We start from the raw sequence: 21,846 nt of genomic DNA, 5'->3' as shown, positions 1-21,846 counted from the left end.
GGAAGGTAAAAAGGTGGGCATATCAGACATACAACAAGCATTAAAATGGCTTGCGGACTCACTACCTGAAGTACTATTAAAGCAATGAGATATGTCTATTCTCTCCTGGAACTGTAGGGGTTTTGCTCATTTGCTGTCAACCGAGGGCTCCATCAAGATCCTAGATAAACACAGTTGTTTTTGCCTGCAAGAAACCTGGGCAATGGAGCCATTGATCCTGGATGGTTTTGTTATTTATCAAATGTTAGCTAATAAAGGTACAAAGGGAAGACCCTATGGGGGACTTATTATAGGGGTGGCTAACATGATTGGCTCTAAGTTAGTGAAAACTGATTGTTCCAGCAACCTGATGGCAGTTGAGATTGACTATAACAACCAGTCAGGAATGGAGCACCTACTATTAGTCAGCCTTTACAACCCCCCGGGTGCACCAATAAGAGAACAACTCCAGGAGGCCTTACATAATCTATTGGCTACATGGCTACTAAAATCTGGGAATACTGGGATAATAGTGGCGGGAGACTTCAATTGCCACATGAGCGGTAACACAGAGAAGTCTTATAACCCTAATTTAAAAACTAAAAATTACATGCTACACTCCAAAAAAAATGATCCTGAGGGCCAAGGATGGAAACATTTGTTTGATCTATGGGACATCGAAATGCTTAATGGTAAAACAGTGAGCGATTCGCCAGGCAATTATACCTGGTCCAATGGCATTTCGAGAAGTACCATAGACTACATGTTTGTCTCACCTAGCCTCTACGAGATAGTGGAGGACATGCAAATAACCCCTAATGAGTGGAGTGATCATGCCACACTCATCTGTAAACTGAATATCGGGACAAAAGCCCCTATTAGTATCAACATGGGTAATATTGTGCCAAATAAAACCGGCAGTAGGATCAGCTGGTCAGACAAAAATGTCTCTCTTGCCGTTGCAGCCTTGGCTAACATTGATCCAAATTCACTACCGGACTTTCAGGAGATGTCGAGTGACGCCATTGAATATTGGATCTGCAACTTTGCTAAGAAACATGCAGTCTGTCGAATGGGGTCCATGATTAGCTGCGGCAGGGAAATGCCACCCTTTGACATAACTATGAGAAATTTGAAAAGAGAGCGTAGAGCGGAACTCCGGCTGGCCAAGAGACAAGCTCACCCTCCAGACGTCTATTTTCTGATGGTTAGGAGCATTAAAACAAATACAGAGCCATGTTCAAGACCAAATGAAAACTAGATAAAATTAAGACCTGGCAAAGACTAGTTAACACGATTTGCACAGGCAAAACGCTGAACATCTGGGCTCTGCTGGGTGAGGCACGAGGCACTACACAAGGTACAATAGTTAACCCTATTAATGCGGAAACATGGATAGCCTTCCTCGCAAATAGGAATTCTAAAGCAGACTCAGAGGAACCTCAAACGTTGATTCATAAGCCATCTATCCCCCCATTCAATGTGACATATCAAATGGTGCTGAATACAATCTCTGAACTAAAATCTTCGCGTGCCCCGGGCCCGAACGGTCTAGCTAATATTGTGATGAAGGCATATCCTGAATTCTGGGCATCCCTGTTAGCTATAATGTTTAAAAAGATCTTAAAAGTGGGGAGAATTCCCCGATCCTGGCAAACAGCGGTGCTCATACCAGTCTTTAAGAAGGGGAATCGAGCTGATCCTAGCAATTATAGATTACTCTCAATGCTGGATGTCACGGGCAAAATATTTGCCTCTCTCCTTCTAAAGGAGCTGCAGCTCTGGGTGGAGCAATCAGACATACTCTGCAAATTTCAGAGTGGCTTTAGGCAAGGATATTCGACAGCACACAGCATCATGGTGCTGGATCTTTTGAGAACACGAGCTAGATCAAAAGGGCAGCCACTATTATATGCCCTATATATAGACTTCTCGGCAGCATTTGACTCTATCCCAAGAGAGGCCCTTTGGAGGAAGTTAAAAGCAATGGGTTGCCCGGATAGCCTGACCTATTATCTTAGATTACTTCATCAGAATACATCTGCTAAAGTAAAGTTAGATCAGGAAGGACACACCACTAGAAGTGTGCTCCAAAATAGGGGGGTTAAACAAGGATGTGTCACGGCCCCGCTGATCTATAATATGTATGTATATGACATCCTGGAGGCCATTAGGGGAGCTACAAATTGCCCTCCGAAAATAGGAGATTCCGTCTGTCCTGTCCTGGCCTATGCGGATGACCTGGTTATTCTAGACCACACAATTGGGGGGCTCCGAAGGTCGGCCATTGCCTTATGGGAATACGCCGAGACAAACGGCCTCAAAATTAATTTAGATAAAACTAAGGCAATGAGATTTACCATCAAGAACACCACTCGCGTACAGCTTAGGGTTGGTACAGATACCATTGCCTATTCTCCTTATTATCGCTATCTGGGGATAGAATTTGAGAGTATCGGCGACTATGGACTCTGCAAGCAGTCACGTAATGTAAAGGCAACACAATTGACTGCACTGTTCCATAGATTCACAGTGAAGCAGGGGGGATTTACTATCTGGGGAACGAGACAACTGTATGTGCAGGTATTATCACCTATGATCACCTACGGCCTAGAAGCCCTCCTCAATTCTGACCTGAAATGGTTGCAGGTGATTGAGGGGAAGTTCTGGCGCTCTATCCTGGGCCTCCCACCGGGAATCCCCATGGCAATACTAAGACTAGAATTGGGGCTGACCTCACTGAAAGCGATCGTATTGAAAAAGCGTGCCCTACTATATCTGAGAATGAGGGAGGAGACTAAGAATGGGCTACTTAAGGCGGTCTACTTAGAGATCTCGAAAGACAAACCAGTGTGCCCCTTGAAGGAGCAAATGTCTAAATTCCTGACGATCATTGGGTGGCAAATTAGGGAAGGCAGTGTTACTACAGAAACGCAAAGGGCCCTGGTTAAACGCATAGAACTATGGGATTGGCTGGAGAACTACGCCCATCTACAGAAGCTAAAAAGCTATCAGTTTGTCCAGTATAGACTATATAACTACAAAAATCCGCAGAGATATCTCAATTTATGCCCAGATAGGAGACTTAGACGTTTTATATTACTCCTAAGGCTAGAACAACTGCCTACCTTAATGATAACAGGTAGAAGAGATATGATCCCCCTAGAATTACGGCTCTGCCGGTTATGTAAAGGAGTGAATCGCCTAGAAACGGCCAGACATGTACTGACCGAGTGTTGCAAAATGTCACATACCATAAACCTTGGTCTGGGGCCGTTTGTGCATAATCAAGGTTATATCTATGAGGAACTATTCTGGCACCACTACATTAACTCAAACAGTATAAGGCTCTTGATGGCATTGTACAGTATTTGGCTGATTGTGGAAATAAGACTTAGGATAACCATATAGACGGTTATAAGGAAGAGCCGATGTATAGCTAAAGAGGAAAATCACGAAGGACCGCCGGCCAATATTGACATTTATTTGTATAGGATCCGTAATATTGCGGTATTTAGACTGATACTCCATTACAAAACTCTCAGTGGAGATTATAGGGCAGTATGTGGCAAGCCAGGATTCCAGAATTATTGTAAATATAAACGCGAACTTAAAATTGAAGTTGTTTTATATGGTTTTAGGAAATGTATATTTAGAGAATATAATGTATTGCTTTTCTTGGCATCTTTTATGCAATGTGTTGTTAATTATTGATAATCTTTTTACTACAATTTTGTTCTTACTTAAGATATATTCTCTGTGTAAAGTTTCGTTGTAAACTAAGTCACAATAAATTATTATTATTATTTGTTTGTCTGTCAGGATTTCTATCATAGTTGCAGTAAATTGTGCCTTGTCAGCCCTATCACTCCTTACGATGTCAACCAGACTCAATTGTCACTGATTTGAGGGCTCGGCTTCTGTATCGAGTCTCGATTGGATTTTCGTAGCAAATGCTTCTAGGAATAATTGTTTGCTATGGATCATTGCTAGGAGCATGGCATGATCCTTCAATGTGTCTCCAATTTGTTCATATAGTTTTATGAACGGAATCAAGGCCTGAGTGAAACCGCCATCATAATATTCTGCAATTCGACCATTGATGTTGGAATGGCTTCACAAGGAGAAGCCCTAAAATGATTACATTTACACTTCTCTGCCGTTACAATTTGTTGTTCTTCAGTTAATTGCGATCTATCTTGATGTGTTGTTCTATTCTCTCCTTCCTTTATTTGAGCAGATTTATATTCTGGCAACTGACGTGGACAAAGACAAAGATAACCTGCCGATTTTTGATGCTTTTGTAGGATCGGAGTTGATGTCATGGCTCTATTTCATGATGTCGGTTTCATATTATTTACTGAACCAGAAATGTGTTTCTGTTTTTACTGATTAGCCATGATGTCTTCTATTTCTGTTATCTCAAGTGACAGTCTCTCCATACGTTTACTCTTTCGAGGTATCTCTGTTGCCAGAATAGAAGAAAGTTTTTCTTGTGTTCCAAATTTAGATTGCCACATTAATTTCGCCTGGATTGCTTTGTTTATCTGTAATTGATGCGATGGCGTGGTACTGTTAGGTTGTGTAGGCTGAGCTATCTCACCAAATTTTAAGTCCAATTGCACTTGCTGTATTGTTTCTTGGTAATTTGTTAAAGATTGCATGTCTTTCGAGAGGATACGGATCGCTGACGAGCATAAGTTCTGATCTGCGGATATCTTACCCAGCTGCACCTCGTCAATTTTCGGGAGTGCATTTGTCTCTAAAAGAAAAACCTCCTCCTCCCTTAAACCCCATGTATTAATAGAGCAGTCATTTAGATCTGATTGAGATTGCGTGGGTTTTAAATGTTGTATGGGCGCGATCACAGCCTCCCTTTGTGATATGGAATGTTCCATGTCTGCAATTTATTTTATCAAAGAAGGGGTACTCGCTGATAACTCTAGTTGCCAGTCTCGTGCCGTCACTGATTTCACTTGTTGCTGCTTACAAAGGGAACAGGGAAGTTCGATAAGCGGAGGAGGAGCAGGAGATCGGGGGGGTACGATGTTGATGTTGTTTTGGTGCGGTGATGAGTGTGCGGACCAGTGGAAGCCACCATTCTGCCTGGAGACAGACACGTGTGACAAGTAGAGTGGGTGGATTGCAAAGGCCTCCACGCAGCCTCCACCCAAACTCTGCTGACTCTGCGTTCCCTCCACGGGTCAGCTAAGTTTTATTGGAGAGCACCTCCTTCAAAAGGGTAGAAATGAAAGGCAGACTGGATACAAAGTAGCAAATAGCAAGTAAAAAAAAACGCTGTAGCCTCCACCAGACTCTGCTGACTTTGCGGGTAACTTACACCTTAAATTGTCCTTGTCCATTTGTTGCCATATATTGTGGTCGTCCGCCACCCTTTTCTAACAATCAGAACTGTGTCAGCTCTACTCCTCTGTCATACGTCCCTACGTCTTTTGTGGCAGAGAATGCTCTCTTCATACTGGCTTTTTTCCGTCCCTGTAAGGCTCTCAACCTCTGTGCATATGGGTTAAACTTGTATGCGCTATGCAATATGCTTTTGGAACACTCAAGGCACCCCTCAGGTTCTAACTTGCCCTTCTCAGTGACTTCCTCTCCACCCCGCCGTGTTTCCTGTTTGGGGCTGACTTCCCTGGACGGGTGGCGTGGCTTCCTCCTTTCATCTTTGTCGCTTTCCAATAGGTCGTCGTCTGACACCATGGTTCCTGTGCTGTCACAACTGTCCTCATCCTCTTTGTCTTCAAAATTGAGATGCCTTAACATGCATTTCCGTGTTGTCTCCCTGTTACTCTGTCCAGTAAGTCGCTCTCCCCCCTCAATGGGGACCCCGCTTTACAACTGCTTTCCTTACGGGCAGAGGTGCTTTCCCTCCTGCTCCTATACAGTATCCCTATTCTTCTCTGTATCCCCTCTTCCTCATCGTCATTTAATCCCTTTGGTTCCGTCATAATGTCCTCTACCTCCTTGAGGCGTCTCTCTCGACTTCTTTCCCGCTCCTGTCTTATGTCTCTTTCTGCTTCCTCTCTACGTTGACGCTCTTTAATGAGTCTTTTGATTTCCAATTTCCTCTTTCCCTCTTCACCTGCAACTGACTCCCTTTTTCGTCCTCTGCCTTTCTCCTTGCCCTTTCCTCGATTTCCTTCTGCCTTTTCTTCACTCGTTCTTCTTACTTTTCCCTCTGCTCTCTCATCCTCCCTTCTCGACCATTCCTGTTCTTTCTTCTTTTCCCTTACTCTTCTCCTCACTTCCTCCATTATGCCTGCCCATTCTCTGTCCTCTTCCTCATTCTGCTTGTGTTTCTGAGCTGTTTGGTGGGACTGTCACTTTGTTATACCCATTGTGTCCCAGTGCCACTTTGTTGCCCCCCCATTTCACCCCTAGTGCATGGGTCATCAACCCATTGTCTGCATCATTTGGGGAATATATGTGCAGCAAGAAAGACACATTTTCTTGCACACGCCCCCTTCCATAGCCGTGAGCAAATCCAGAATGTGTCTATTCTGGAGGGTCATAAGCCTCAGTCAGAATTAGGACCCAGCTCCGTTTGGTTTGCCAGCTGAAGCATCTCCCACCTGGTGACCTGCAGCCATTTGGCATTTGCTGCATTCTGGATACCTGGCACCAGGAGGGAGGTGAAGAAAGTCTCAGTTTTAGTAAAGAATTTGTATTGATCCGGGATCGCCTTTAGTTTATCGAAGGAGTTTTTGGATAGGTAATTCAATCTTTTCCGATGACAAAGTCTTAGTGAGCGACAGAAATGCTTTTCGGATGGGGGCTTAGTTTGTTCTGGGGGCGGAACATTTATAACAATCAAACGGGCATCAGGAACTACCAGAACTGCTGAGTGCAAGGAGGTCAGTGAACATATGCCCCTCCATGATGGCGGGAGGTGTAGATGTGCGTATTGTCTGAACACCCAGTACACATCCATCATCGCTGCTGTGCCTTTGGACAGGTCAGGGAAAAAGTGTGTTAATTACAACAAATGTACTCCTACGTCCCGTCCCCTTTCCTCCATACTTATGGGACATCTCTCCATCCTGTGGGACGGGACCGGAGCACTTTGTAAAAAGCATACACTTTTTTAAAAAAATGTGTCCCTCCTCTCTTTCCTGCGTGAGGCCCGGCACGCGGCCGTAACCCCGCCCACCTTGGCTCCGCCCTGCGCATCGCCCATCAGTCCTTTTCTCCGCACGATCGGGGCCGGACGCACTTGCATCCTCGGAAGATTTTCTTCCCTTTTTCCCTCTCTGGCTCTCGCTAGTGTTCGTTTACTAGTCTGTCTGTCTTCTTAAACTAGATTTTCCAGACTGTTCATCGTGTCACCGTCGCTTCGCGAGGGCGGATCCCAATCCTCTTTGTTTAGAGTGTTTGGCTCCGGAACACCGTTGGTACTCCTGTTTTTACTGTGACTCCCTTTCGGTCCGGGCACTTCAACGTCGGTTGAAGCGGTGGGAAGAGGTGTTCGGACGGACTCCTCCTTCGCATTTTCAGGCGTTCATCGACGAGAAGAAAAAACGCCCGGTAAGTTCTTTAATTTTCAGAGCACCCCGGCCGGGGGATACCTTCCCGGGTTCCTCTCGAGCCGGGAGCGGCATGGATCGCTCTGTTACCGGGGTTCGCCCTGAGGTGCCTGTTGGGCCTAATAATTCTACCGGAGTTTTCTCCGAGGGTCTCCGTAAGGGGCCTGTGAACACCGGAGTACGCTCCGAGGCCCCTCCTGTGGGGGCTGTTTGTAGACCCAGTTCTACTGAGCCGTGGGGTAACGGAGCTTGCTCTGAGGCCGCTCTTTCGGCTTCCCTCAAAAACAAAACCGGGGTGCGCCCTGAGGTCTTGGCTGGGCTTGAGATTACCGAACGGATGTTCAAGGCCCGTGCCGATAAGGCTTCTACCGGGCCTAGGTCTGAGGTCCCTTGTACAGAGGCTAAGGATACCAACAGTTCTGAGGGGCCGGGCAAGGCCCTGTCGGTGACAGCGCACCGTTCCCGCTCTTGTGGTGACACCAGATCTGTTGAGGGGGCAAAGAAGAAGGTTTCTTCTTTTACCGGCAGTGCCGAGGCTCTTCCTTCGAAGGCTCAGTTGGCGGTTGGTATGTCACAGAAACATTCCAGGCCTCATAGTACCGGCTCTGCTGAGGTTCCTTACGTTAAGGCTAAAATTAAGACCCCTGACCCATCGACGGGGACCCCTGCCTCACCTCCTCACGTGCCGCAGTTCCCCTCAGATGAGGACAAAATGGCGGCCGTTCCCGCCACGACCACGGCAGCCATTTTAGGTACTACCCCTACAACTACGCCATCGGCCCCTGGTGTAGGGTTCGGTCCTTCGGGTGAACCTAAGGTCCCTTGTGCTCATCCTTACCGTTGGTTTATGATTGGAATGCCCGGATGCCTCTTCTGCACAATGTTTTGTTGCCCGCGGGGGCGGCTCCCTTGATTTATGTGGATACGTCGGCGTTGGGGCCGGTGTGGCACCCTTCCCCGTTACGTCCCTGGATTTGTCCACCTCAGGAGAGGCCTCCTCAGGTTCCGAAACAATCTCCTGAGGACGCCTTTTTCGGTAAATTTCAAGCGCTTATGCGCACCGACTCCATGAGGGAATATTTCAAAGGGCTTTTCAAGGAGATATGTCCACCCGCGCCTCCGGCTCCACCCGTTCCGACGGTGGTTCTGCCGGCGCCTCCCTTGCCTGTGATGCCTCCCCCTGCGCTTCCGCCTGTGCCACCATTGTCCCCGGTGGACAAGGCAGTGCCTGACACGGCTCAGCAGGATCCTGACGTGTCAGATGACCCTCAAGGCGATCAGGACAACCTAGACGTTCCCCGCTCTATCAGAGCTTTCCATGATCGGGTACTGAACATGATGAGTTTCTTGCATGTTCCGGTGCCCGAGGCACCTGCTCCGCAGGAGGGCGTGCTTTCTGGGGCGTTCACCTTGTCTCCTTTGGAGCTTCTGTTCTTGCAGAAGGACGTTCTGGCCGAGGTCCGAAGAGTTTGGGAAAAGCCACACTCAGGACTTTTTGTCAATAAAAAGATTGACGCGAGGTACAGGCTACATTCTTCGGAAGAAGTGGCCTTGTCGTCTTGTCCGCCTCCCTCCTCCACAGTGGTGGCTGCGGCTACATTGCAATCCAGACCTGCAGCATCCTCCTCCGCGACGGCTACTCAGGTCTTGGGGAAAGGAGGACAAGCTCCTGGACTCCCTAGGGAGGAAAATCTTTGCCAATTCGGCCTTGCAGCGCAGGCAGGCCAATGCAGAATAGATTTTGGCGGGAGCTAACATGCGGATGTTGAGAGGTCTGTTGGAGTTTGAGGAGCACATTCCGGTCGAGAAGTTGGAGGATTTCAGAGGAGGCCTTTCCAATGCCAGGATGTTGGCCCAGGATCTCCTGGAAGCTGCGGCTCATCACGTAGACACCTCAGCTCGGGGTCTGATGCTTGGAGTTGATACCTCGCTGCAAGCGTGGCTACATGCCACTAAGTTCTCAAAGGAGGTGCAAGACAAGGTTCTGGACCTTCCATTTGATGGTAAGGAACTTTTTCACTCTTCTACTGATGTAGAGCTCACAAAAACCAAAGACAGCACTCAAACGGCCAAATCATTGTCTGTTCTAGTTAAAGCTCCCTTCAAGGCTCAAAGGCCGTTGTCGCAAGGTCGACTTCCTCTGGTTTTAGGGGCTTCCTCAACCGCAAATCTCGCAGAGTGGATACTCCTGCAGGGAATAACCACCGTAGACAACAGCGTACGCGGTATTTCTCCCGCTCCTCAGCCTCCTTATCAGGTTCAGGTGGCGCCGCCACCGATAAACCTGCCAAATGAGGGTTTTCCGCGCTCGCACGAGACCCCGGTGGGAGGACGCATTGCGTCTCATTGGGAGGCGTGGCAGGCCATCGCAGAAGACAGATGGGTCTTGTCAGTCGCTCGAGCGGGTTTCCGCTTACCTTTATCCTCTACCCCACCCCTCAACCCTCGTTTTCAGCTGTCGGGCTCACCCTTCCTCAAGGCCGAGGTTCAGAAACGTCTGCTCCTCAGAGCTATGGAACCTGTTCCCCTTGGGGAGCGAGGGGAGGGCTTCTACTCCTGGCTGTTTACGGTGCCCAAACCCAACCAGGCTGGCCTGCGCACCATACTAGACCCCTACCCCAAGAGAAATTCAAGATGATCACGCCCGGCCAGATTTGCACCTCGTTGCAGACGGGCGATTGGCTCAGCGTGGTGGATCTTCAGGATGCGTACATGCATATCCTGATCTGGAATCCACACAGGAGATACCCCAGTTTCTCTTTGGGAGAGGAGCACTTCCAGTTTCGGGTGCTTCCTTTTGGCCTCAGTTCGGCGCCGCGTGTCTTCACGAAGATGATGTCGGTGATTGCGGCCTATCTTCGTCTCCAGGGTATCCATGTGTATCCCTATTTGGACGACTGGCTCCTACGCAGCCCTTGTCCGTTGGCAGCAGCGGTCAACCTCCAGTCTCTCCTTCAGCTCCTGTTCCATCTCGGGCTGTCGGTGAACTGGCGGAAATCCTCCATGACGGTCTCACAGGACCTGACTTTCCTGGGTTTTCGTTGGAACACGATAGACTGCCGAGTGTATCTGACCGGGGACAGAATGGCGGATCTGTTGGCCACGTGTCAGATGTTTACGCAGTCGGAGAGCCTGGTGGTTCCAGAGGCTTCTGGGCCTCATGGCCTCGTGTGTACTGGCTCTTCCTCTTGCTCGTCTCAAAATGAGACGGACCCAGATGGCTCTTCGGAGTTCCTGGCGTCAGGCTGTAGACCCGGATTCCAAGCAGATAATGATTCCGGATTCCATGAGAGTGGACCTGGACTGGTGGTCATCTCTCAGCAACCTGTCAGTGGGCGCGGGGTTCCAGGACCCAGCCCCCATGGTGACGATCATGACAGACTCCTCCCTTTTCGGGTGGGGTGCGATGTTAGATCTTCTTCAGGTCTCAGATCTCTGGTCACCTCAGTACAAGCTCCTGCACATAAATCAATTGGAACTTCTGGCGATTTTTCTGGCGCTCAAGGCGTTCAGACCTCTCATTGTCAACAAGGTGGTCCGCACAAGGACGGACAATGCGGTGTCAATGAACTACATAAACAAGCAAGGGGGGACGAAGTCTTCCCCTCTCGTGGATCTGTCCATCCAGATTTGGGAGTGGGCCGTGCTTCATGGGGTCTGGCTGCACATCCCAGGCCGGCTGAATGTCACCGCGGATGCCCTCTGCCTGCGGACAGTGGTCAGCTACAAGTGGGAGTTGAAGGCGGAGATCCTCTCATGGATTGTCTCTCGTATAGGGCACACCGGAGGTGGACCTCTTCGCCACGGCGGTAAACAAGAAGCTTCCTCAGTACGCCTCCAGAAGGGGGCTGGGAGCCTCCTCTCTGGGGGACGCACTCGAGATGCCATGGCACAACATGAGAGCTTACGCCTTCCCGCCTCTTCCCCTAGTTCATCGAGCAATTTGGAAGTTGAAGAGCTCTGTCAACTGTTCTCTTCTACTGATAGCTCTGTGGTGGCCGGCCAGGTTTTGGTTCTCAGAACTTCAACACCTGTCAGTGTGTCCGCCGATCAGGTTACCAGTAACTCCCGATCTTCTTCACCAAGGGGAACAGCAGATGTGGCACCCCTCCACAATCGCTCAACTTGACGGCATGGTGCCCGAGTTCACGGCTCTAGAGTATTTGGGTTTGTCTGTGGATAACATGCGCATTATCCAGGAAACCCTCAACCAGATCCCAATACAAGAGTAAATGGCTCAGGTTCTGTCATTGGTGTTTGGAGAAAGAATTGGACCCGAGGGTGGCGACGATTGACACAGTGCTGTCCTTCGTATCCTCCCAAGCAAAGTCAGGGGTTCATGTCTTGTCCTGCAGGACTTATCTCTCAGCGATTTCCGCCTACCTCTCTACAGACTGGTGTTCTTATTCATTAACTAACCCAGTGGTGAAGAGACATTTTGCTGGCTTGACACGCATCTATCCCCGGTTCGTAGTCTGCATCCGCCTTGGGACCTAAATGTAGTCCTGACGGCGCTGTGCCATAAACCCTTTGAGCCAATAGCTACAGTTGACCTCAAGTACGTGTCCTGGAAAGTGTCCTTTCTGGTAGCCGTTACGTCAGCAAGGAGAGTGAGTGAGCTCAAGGCATTGTCGGTGGAGCATCCTTTCTTGGTCTTTCACAAGGACAAGGTAGTCCTTCGGACGAACCCAGCTTTCCTACCAAAGGTAGTGACCGAATTCCATCATCAGTCGATTTCCCTTCCGGTCTTTTTCCCGAACCCTGCCTCGGAGGCGGAAAGGGTTCTACACTGCCTGGATGTCCGAAGAGCTCTTCGGTTCTACCTGGACAGGACTTCCGAGCTTCGGAGCTGTTTGTGACCTTCGGTAAACCCCAGGGCAGGCCGGCGTCTAAGGCATCCATTTCCAGGTGCATTGCTGCCTGTATCACGGAACCTTTCACCGTCCAAAAGCTGAAACGTCCTAAAGGTATCCATGCACATCAGGTGCGAGGCAAGGCAGCCGCGGTTGCTTTTCAGAAGTATGTTCCCTGGGGGTCCATCGCTAAAGCGGCTACTTGGGCCTCCCCATCTGCTTTCTGTAAGCATTACTGCCTCGACATGAGCTCTAGAGCTGACGCTCAGTTCGGCCAGGCTGTGCTGAAGAACCTGTTTCAGTAAGGGGTATTTCCATCCACCCATAGTTCTTGTAAGGAATGCTTGGGACTCTCCCATAAGTATGGAGGAAAGGGGACAGGACGTAGGAGTATTACCAGGTTACTCACCGTAGTGACCAACTTATTCCTAGTCCATAGTCCCCTTTCCTCCATACGCCCACCTGCCGTCCCCTCTAATAAGGTTCCCCTGTTATTGCTAATGGGTCATGACCCTGCGATAGATAGAAAAGGACTGATGGGCGATGCGCGGGGCAGAGCCAAGGTGGGCGGCGTTACGGCCGCGTGCCGGGCCTCGTGCAGGAAAGAGAGGAGGGACACATTTTTGAAAAAAATGTGGATGCTTTTTACAAAGTGCTCCGGTCCCGTCCCACAAGACGGAGAAATGTCCCATAAGTATGGAGGAAAGGGGACTATGGACTAGGAGTAAGGTGGTCACTACGGTGAGTAACCTGGTAATTTGCTCCTATAGGTATAGTGCTATTTCCTCGAAAGCAAAAGAAATACTCCGCTGGCCTCTGTACTTTTGTTTCACTTAACTCGATCCATGTCAATTCTGACCCGTAATTTCCCCAAGTCCTGTCACAATTCTGGCGTCACGCGTTTCATTACATCTTCCAAAAACCCCAGTAAGCTCCCTACTGCACAGCTCACTACTCTTGCCACCCCATCTATTGTTGGAAAACAACACTCTCTCCATCTTGAGCAATGGTCTTAACTTACAACAAGCTTGTTATTTCTTCTAGGCACATTCTTCATCTCTGTCCATTATTACCGCTTGGACAGTGTGCCATTGGAAAATAACGTTGTACTTTGCACAGGGCCATAAAACGCAGCATTTCTTGAGGTATAAACAACTTGGCTGCGCCCGTTGCATGAGATATCAAGGAACATAAATAGCAGTTCTCGTTTGACGTCTCCCTCCCCACTTTGCACGTGTGGTTGTCTCACATGTTGTCCAATTCAGGGTGCTGCACATCAGCCACAGTATCAAGAATTACCCCTTTAGAGTGGATTGTGTCCTCCAACGTATTCCTCATCTTAGATGTATTCCATCCAGCTTTGCTGCTCTTCAGAAATTTTTTCGGCAGAGGGCGACATGCATCGATGTCGTCGAGTCGATGGTCCCTCGAAGGCCTCCGTCGAGGGTGACGTCATCGGGTGTATAAGTAGCACGCACAGCGTTGGCCTCAGTTCCGTTTTTCCGCAGTTACGTTGCTTCGGATATTCGGCGCGCCTCGAGTTCTGTCAAGAAATATAATATAACGAGAAGTAATTATGTCCTCCTCATCGACGCCGACCACAACCCCGAGATCGGGTTTTAAGAAATGCAAGTCGTGCGGCTCAAAAATTTCGAACACGGACCCGCACCGCGAGTGTTTGTGGTGTCTTGGGGAAGGCCACGACATGGAGGCCTGTTCGAAGTGTCAGGCGATGACGGGGAAGCCCTTGCGAGAAAGGAGACGAAAGCTACAGGTAGGTCGGAAGGATCGAAAAACCTCTAGTGTCGAGTCGAGACCCCATGGGGAAAAATCTCCTCGACGCGAAAGGCATCGGTGTAGATCCCGAAGCGATTCTCATCGCTTGTCGTCTTCATCGAAAAAGTCGAAGAAACTACGCCATAGGTCTCCCTCCACCTCGTCGTCGGACGAGTCTCCAAAAATGAAATGCCCCACAAAACATTTGTCTACCGAAGAGTGGGAAGCATTCAGGGTCAAAATGATGGAGGTGTTTGAGAAGGTGAAGCCTCGGTCCGCGCCTTCTTCGGAAGCTGGCCGGGAGCGTCATCGCTCCGACACTCGCGCGTCCTCGAGCCCGGGTGATCGTAAAAGGAAGGATAAGGAACCTTCCAGGACGCCGAGCGATAAACGCTCGAGTCGAGTTGACCGCTCGAGGTCACCGACGCCGTCCGAGACCTATCACACCTCGAAGGGGAAACAGTCGAAGGCCGCCTCGACGCCCTTGAAGCAGACCCTGTCGACGACTACTATGTCATCGATGCCGTAGATGCCTTTATCGATGTCGACGCCGAAACCCTCGGCGCCAAAGGCTCTAACCAAGCCAGGGCAGCCAGAAAAAGAGAAGGAACAAGTTAAAAAAAACATGTAATTCCTTCAGAGCCTGGTACTACACCTCTTCCTCCACCTCTCCCAGAGAAGGTTTTCAAGCCTCTCCCTAGGAAGGAGTTTTTCAAATCCTTGACCTCAATTTTTTAGGAACAGGAGAGATCCGAGGAGAAAAATGTACCTTTTGGATTGGAGTATGGCACCCCAAATGTCAGTAGAGACCCTGGCTATCTGTCAAAACATCCAACTCCCGAGTGTTTGGTCATACAGGTAGCCACAGCTTCCAACAAACTTGCGTACCCATCTATCCCTCCAGACAGGGACGATAAGCGTGTGGATGGTTGGGCACGGAAGGTATTTTCAGCCGGGAGCATGGCATTAAAATCTGCCAACTCCATTTTCGTACACTCTATGGGAGTGCATCGCAATGGCGGCAGAGCACATAGCAGAAAGGGAAGAAAGGGAAGGTTTCCTGGCCATCGTTAGAGATGTAAAGGAGGCCATGGATTGGATACTGCGGATAGTGTAAGCAGGTCCATGGGCACTAACACGGTAATGCGCAGGTTTGCGTGGTTACGGAAGTCAGGTTTTGCACCGGACATACAGAACCGCCTCCTGAACATGCCTTTTGACGGGTCTCATCTTTTTGGCAACAAGGCTGACGAGAGCCTTGAGCGGTTGCAGACCTCAAAAGCAGCAGCAAAATCCTTAGGAGCTGCTATTAGGCAACCTCAGCCTTTTCGTGCACAAGGGCAATCATGGAGGGGACTATCCTATCGTTATTACACCTCATACGGGAAGACGAGAGGAATGGCCAGTCAAAGGGGCCAAAGAAAGGCCACTCGTGGTGGACGAGAAAAACGTGCTAAGCCAGCTATAGCTGCAGCCTCTTTGCCATCAGCAGCTGCAACATCCGCCACAAAACCACTTTGAGGACTTGTAGGAGGCAGGCTGTTGCAGCATCTGCAAGAATGGCGAGCCATTACTTCAGATGTTTGGGCTTTAGAAATAATAGCCCAAGGCTATTGCCTTCCTTTTCTAAGCAACCTCAAAGCAATCCAGCAGGGAGACACCCGTTCAAACTTTCAAACCCGCGCCTACAGCAGGAAGTTCTAACCCTGCTGGAGAAAAGTGCTATAGAACCAGTACCTGCAGCAGAGCGGAACAAGGGTTGGTACTCCCCATATATTTTGATCCCCAAAAAGGACGGAGGACTGAGACCCATCTTGGACTTAAGAAACTTGAACAAATTCCTCAGGAAGGACAAGTTCAAGATGGTTACCCTTTCTCAGATCCTTCAGGCCCTTCATCTCCAGGACTGGTTGGTGTCATTGGACCTCCAGGATGCTTATTTTCATGTGCCGATTCATCTCAAACACAGAAAATACCTGAGGTTCGTAGTTGGCGACTCACACTATCAGTTTCGAGTCCTGCCATTTGGGTTGACCTTCGCCCCGAGGGTCTTCACCAAGTTAATGGTAGTGGTGGCATCGCACTTCAGGAGAGGGGGGGATTCATGTCTACCCCTACCTGGACGATTGGTTGATCAGAGCGCGCTCTGCCGAGCAAGCACTGGATCATCTGAAAGTCACCTGCCACTTCCTCCACAAACTGGGCTTCTCCCTCAATTTCAAGAAGTCAAAGATGACACCTTCCCAACAGCTTCAGTACATAGCAGCTGTATTAGACGTGTCCTTGGGAAAGAGCTCGCCTCCCAAGTCGAGGGCTCAAGGCATTCTTCAGATGATTTCCAAATTCCAAAATGCCCAAAATCTCCAGGCTTACGACTTTTTAAGGTTGCTCGGCCTCATGGCATCCTGCATCTTTCTGGTGCCAGAGGCACGCTTGAGGATGAGATCCCTTCAATGGGCCCTAAAGACTCAGTGGTCCCAGTTCTCGGGTCAAATGACAGATCTTCTTCAGATTCCGAACAAGGTTAGACAAGACCTTGTATGGTGGACCTGTACAGAGAACATCCTAAAAGGAGAACCTTTTTTGGAAACCATGGCCGGAGATCAGAGTAGTGACAGACGCCTCACTCCTGGGGTGAGGAGCTCATGCCAACAATTTGACAATCAGCGGTCGTTGGTCTCCATCGGAGTCCAAACTACATATCAACCTTTTAGAGCTGAGGGCAATCAGACTAGCGCTGAAGGCCTTCCTGCCATCTGTCAGGGGAAAGAATGTCCTGATAATGACGGACAACACAGTGGCCAGGCACTACCTAAACAAAAGAGGAGGCGTGGGGTCACTAACCCTGTACAGAGAGGCAATCCAGCTCTGGTATTGGGTGATTCAGGAGGGAATCTCTTTAACGGCAATTAATCTAGCCGGGGAAGAGAATGACGGCAGAGATCTTTGCCCTTTGGGGAACCCCTCAAGTAGACCTGTTCGCAACCAGAATCAACCGAAAATGCGAAAGGTATTGCTCAAGGGAATTTCCCCCAAGAGTAGCCCTGGGGGACGCGTTCGTGGTGGAGTGGAATTTCCCACTATTGTACGTGTTCCCTCCGATTCCAGTCATTCCTCAGGTCATCAGGAGGCTGCAAAGGTTTCGGAGCCGCATGATCCTAATTGCCCCGGATTGGACCAGGAGAACCTGGTAACCGGATCTTCTAGACATGTCCATCTGTTCTCCAGTACGTCTTCCTCGGAGAGAGAACCTTCTCTCTCAAATGGAAGGTCAGGTTCTCCATCCAGAGGTCAAAACGCTCAACCTTCATGCTTGGTATCTGAAAGGCTGAGATGTGGGTGTCATCTATACTAACTTTGCCGATGACACCCAAATCCTCATTCCACTCTCAGGCAATCACGAACAAGACTCACTCCTGGTTAACCAAATCTACTCACTCATTCAAAACTGGATGGCTAATAATAGCCTTTGTCTCAACGACGACAAAACCGAGCTCCTCATACTAGGCTCCTCCAGCAAAATCAATACCCTTGAGCCCGCTTTCAAATCATTTACCATCGATGGCACCATAATCCCTGTTCTTAAACAAGTCAAGACCCTTGTAAACACATTAGCTTTGTCCACCTCCTACAACTCCAAACTCATCTCCCTTAGCTGTAAATTCCTCTCAGCCAATAACTGCGTTACTCTAGCCAGAGCACTTATACTGTCTAAGCTAGACTATTGTAATATCCTCTTCCTTGGCAACTCCAAAGCCAACATAGCCAAACTTCAACTCATGCAGAACAAAGCCCTCAGAGCAGCCCTAGGCATCAAAAAATCTGAACATATCTCTAACACCATAAGAGACCACCACTGGCTCCCCATCCAAGCTAGAATTCTATTTAAAACCCTGAGCATCACTCATAAATGCAGGGCCAACAAAGCACCCAAATACCTCAACAACACAGTCATGAAGAAGCCCCAGACCAGACTCCTCAGGTCCAATAAAAACGCATACCTTGAAACCCCCAAATACAAAAGAGAGAAAGCAGGGGGTAGTAGCTTCAAAACACTGGCCCCCAGACATTGGAACGCTCTACCCACCCACATTATGAACGAAACATCCTTCCCAAAATTCAAAAGCTTTTTGAAGACTTGGCTTTTCAACAAGTACTAACTGAACCAGAGCACTAATCCGCTCCAATTAACTGTACATATCTGACTATTTTGTATATTTTTGTATAATATCTAACTATTTTGTATATTGTATATTATTGACTGTTATTCCTGTGTACTTCTGTGTTCGCTTTAAGATTGCATTCTCCCATTGTCTGTAACTACGCCGTGATACCCCCGGGTCTGGGCGTATACCAAATGTAATAAAATAAAATAAAAATAAAATAAATACAGGGATTGGAACCTTCTAGATGACGTTATGGAGGTGTTGCTTTCGGCAAGAAGGCCAGCAACAAAGTCTCTATATCGTTGCCGTTGGAAAAAGTTTTGCAACTGGTGCAGAGAAAAGAATGTCGATCCTTTTCTATGTTCTATTCCAGAAGTATTATCTTTCCTTCTTACCCTAGCACATAGAGGTCTGAATATTGGAACAATAAAAGGTTACCTTGCGGCGCTTTCCATTTTCAAGCGCTCATCGGAAGAATGCTCCTACTTCAAAATTCCTTCCTCCTCACCCATTTCAAGTACCGATCTGGGATCTAAATTTAGTCCTAAAATTCTTAATGTGTGCTCCTTTTGAGCCTATGCACACATGTCCATTAAGATTACTTACGTGGAAAACAGCCTTATTGGTTGCTCTAACATCAGCAAGAAGAGTGAGCGAATTGCAGGCACTGTCTTCTGGGTCACCCTATACTGTGTTCCATAAGGACAGAGTTGTGTTGAGGGTAAAACCATCATTAATATCTGATTTTCATTTAAGTCAGAAAATTGTCTTACCCACATTCTATCCTCCACCCCATCCTTCGAAGGAGGAGGAAAGATTACACAGGTTGGATCCGAAAAGAGCTTTAAGCTTTTACATATTGAGACTTTCAAGACTTAGAGTGGACAACCAGCTGTTTATAGTTTACACAGGAAGGAAACTGGGTCAATTGGTGACAACAGACAATTTCACGCTGGATTGTGCTTTGCATTTCAGAATGCTACAGACTAGCTCAAAAAGACCCTTCGGAAGGGTTAAGGGCTCATTCTACCAGAGGCATCGCCTCCTCCACGGCCCTTCAAAGAGGTTTTCCAATAAGATCCATTTGCGAAGCAGCAACTTGGTCTTCGCTACACACCTTCTCAAAATTCTATAACCTGGATGCTTGCCAGTCTAGGGAGCTAACTTTTGGAAAAGCAGTACTATACTCAGCCATCTAAGAGTATCGAAAAATCTACCCCCTCCTCCAGAGGAATTGTCCATACTGCTTTGGGAGTCTATCTAAGATGAGGAATACGTTGGAGGACACAATCCACTCGAAGAACAAGTTACTTACAAACTGGTAACGTTCTTTCGATTGGATGTTCCTCCAACGTATTCCTCATCGCCCTCCCAGCCTACCCCTCTGTAGATTTTTCCGGGTTATTGCCATCTCAAACCTCGCAAGGCTCATACCTGTCTGCCAGCACAATTTACACAGTACAAGATCAAAAATAAAAAGAGGGAAAAACAAAACTGAGGCCAACGGGCGCCGCGTGTGCTACATATACACCCGATGACGTCGCCCTCGACGGAGGCGTTCGAGGGACCATCGACTCGATGCACGGCGCCCTCTGCCGAAAAAATTCCGAAGAGCAGCAAAGCTGGATGGAATACATCTAAGATGAGGAATACGTTGGAGGAACATCCAATCGAAAGAACGTTACCAGTTGGTAAGTAACTTGTTCTTCTATTGATTATATTCTATCTCTGCCTCAGTTTCCATCCTGGTTCGCGTTATTCCCAAAGATCCATCTGTTTCGTTCCCATCCCCCCTTTACACGCCCCAACCATATAAAATAACCACACAAAACACTATACCTACTCCAAAAACAAAACCACATATACAACATAACATATTTATCACACAACGCTTCTAGTGTTGAGCCTGCAGAGGGAGAGAAAAATCAGACAACCATACAGAAAAACGCAAACTCTTCATCATGCATTAAGGATTGATAAACTGCAATATCATAAGGAAATGTGCTGCATAGTATACTTTAATATCACGCAGTAATGTGATCATTCTCGTGAGAAGGTGGCGCAGTGCCGGGCGCTTTCTGAACATCAGACAAGTGGACCCAGTACTGAAACACTGTCACCCAAACTGCAAAGGGCTTGGAAAAAACAATGGTGTAAGGCCACTGGAACCTTTGCGCGTTCCAGCAGCAAACAAAATTCCTCACAAAGACCTAGTCCCCTGGATACAGCTGCGGTAAATTCAGTTCAGCTGTCGGCGACAATTCAACTGTTTCTTCTCTTCTAGGAGCAATCTGGGGAGACAAAACATTTATACTCCTTATAATATCTGCAAATACCCCTGAAATTCCTCCCCCAAAACTCCTGCTGCCCTGGGCATCTGATGCTGTGCTTGTAGGTGTGAGAGGCGTGTGCCTCCTTCTCCCAGTCACTATCGCGTGCAGGGACAAGTAGTGGTCTTTACTGGGCTGCGTTCTCAGGCTAAACAAAGCCAAAGGGAGACAGTGCAGCCAGTTCCTCTCTGACGTGCATGTCTTAGATAGTTTACTCTTCAAAAGTCTTTTCAACTTTTCTACAATCCTGATGATTATATATTGAGCGTAGTGTGTGCCTTATCCCCAACAAGAATGCCACTTCATTAAAAAAGTGAGTTCCATTATCAGATTTTTGGACCTCACATCCCCCCCTTCCCAGCAAGGAAATACCTTGCGTACCAGAATTGTGGTTGCTGATTTTGCATCAGGTTGTGCCCAGGGACCAGCCTCAACCCAATGGGAGAACGGGCACACTACAACAATAAGGTAATGGTAATTATTGTACCTGTTAAGCATATCCATGTAGTCGATTTGAAGTTCCTGGAACAGCCCAGTGGGACGGGGCAATGTGTCGCACATCATCCTGAGAGTCTGGCCAGTGCTGTAAAGATGACACGTTGTGCAATTTGACATAAACGTATTAACATATTCCTGCAGGTTGGGGACAAACCAGTCCTCCTGGATATCAGCAGCAATGTGCTGTTTTGAGACATGCGCTGTGTAGTGCAGTTGCTCAAAAGCAAACAGAAGCAACTCCTGTGGCATTACTACTTTACCTGTAACGTTTTGTCTCCATATTAAATCAGTTGGTGACTGCAAGAACCCCCTTTTTAACTCAAAGCTCCTTCTGGGCGCCTGTCCTTGTAACTTAATTATTTGCGTGAGGTGTACTACAGTGTATGGGATTGCTAAATGCAAGCTAGGAGCCCTTCATACTTTGAAGATCACCATGCAGAAAGAAGTGGGAATGAACAGACGACTGGTACGACTGTGTCTTCATGGGCCCCGTCGTGGTTAGAATGTAAAGTTGCTGGTTCCCATCGTGGTTTTTCTGCTTGTACAATTGTTTGTGTCAGATGATCCTGAGATGCTGCATGAAGATGTTGCTGAAGAGTGCTATGATGATGGTGTCAATAACGGTGGGTAGAGCTCCCCCCTCACAAAACACAAGTACACTCATACTGATAGATGGGACGGGGTTGTAAGACCAAAGATGGTG

At 48.2% G+C, this 21,846-nt stretch overlaps 2 protein-coding genes across 4 annotated transcripts in view; one reads left to right on the top strand and one right to left on the bottom strand.

Annotated features, from left to right (window-relative positions):
* Positions 1–21,846, top strand: part of LOC138575633 (AN1-type zinc finger protein 5-like) — a 327,567-nt gene that overhangs the window by 170,641 nt on the left and 135,080 nt on the right. The window lies entirely within an intron of this gene.
* On the bottom strand, positions 5,754–6,251 carry LOC138493879 (octapeptide-repeat protein T2-like). The gene has a single exon (XM_069620419.1). The coding sequence runs from the start codon at positions 6,249–6,251 to the stop codon at positions 5,754–5,756; it is 498 nt and encodes a 165-aa protein (XP_069476520.1).

Source organism: Ambystoma mexicanum, chromosome 1p, assembly GCF_040938575.1.
Source record: "Ambystoma mexicanum isolate Mex_15411 chromosome 1p, UKY_AmexF1_1, whole genome shotgun sequence".
Taxonomy (NCBI): Eukaryota; Metazoa; Chordata; class Amphibia; order Caudata; family Ambystomatidae; genus Ambystoma; species Ambystoma mexicanum.
The sequence above is the reverse complement of the archived record's forward strand: the minus strand, read 5'-3'. Positions and strand labels throughout refer to the sequence as shown.

What these genes read in the sequence shown, in the direction of transcription:
- LOC138493879 (XM_069620419.1), bottom strand. Translation starts at nt 6,251, where the DNA reads ATGGAGGAAGTGAGGAGAAGAGTAAGGGAAAAGAAGAAAGAACAGGAA.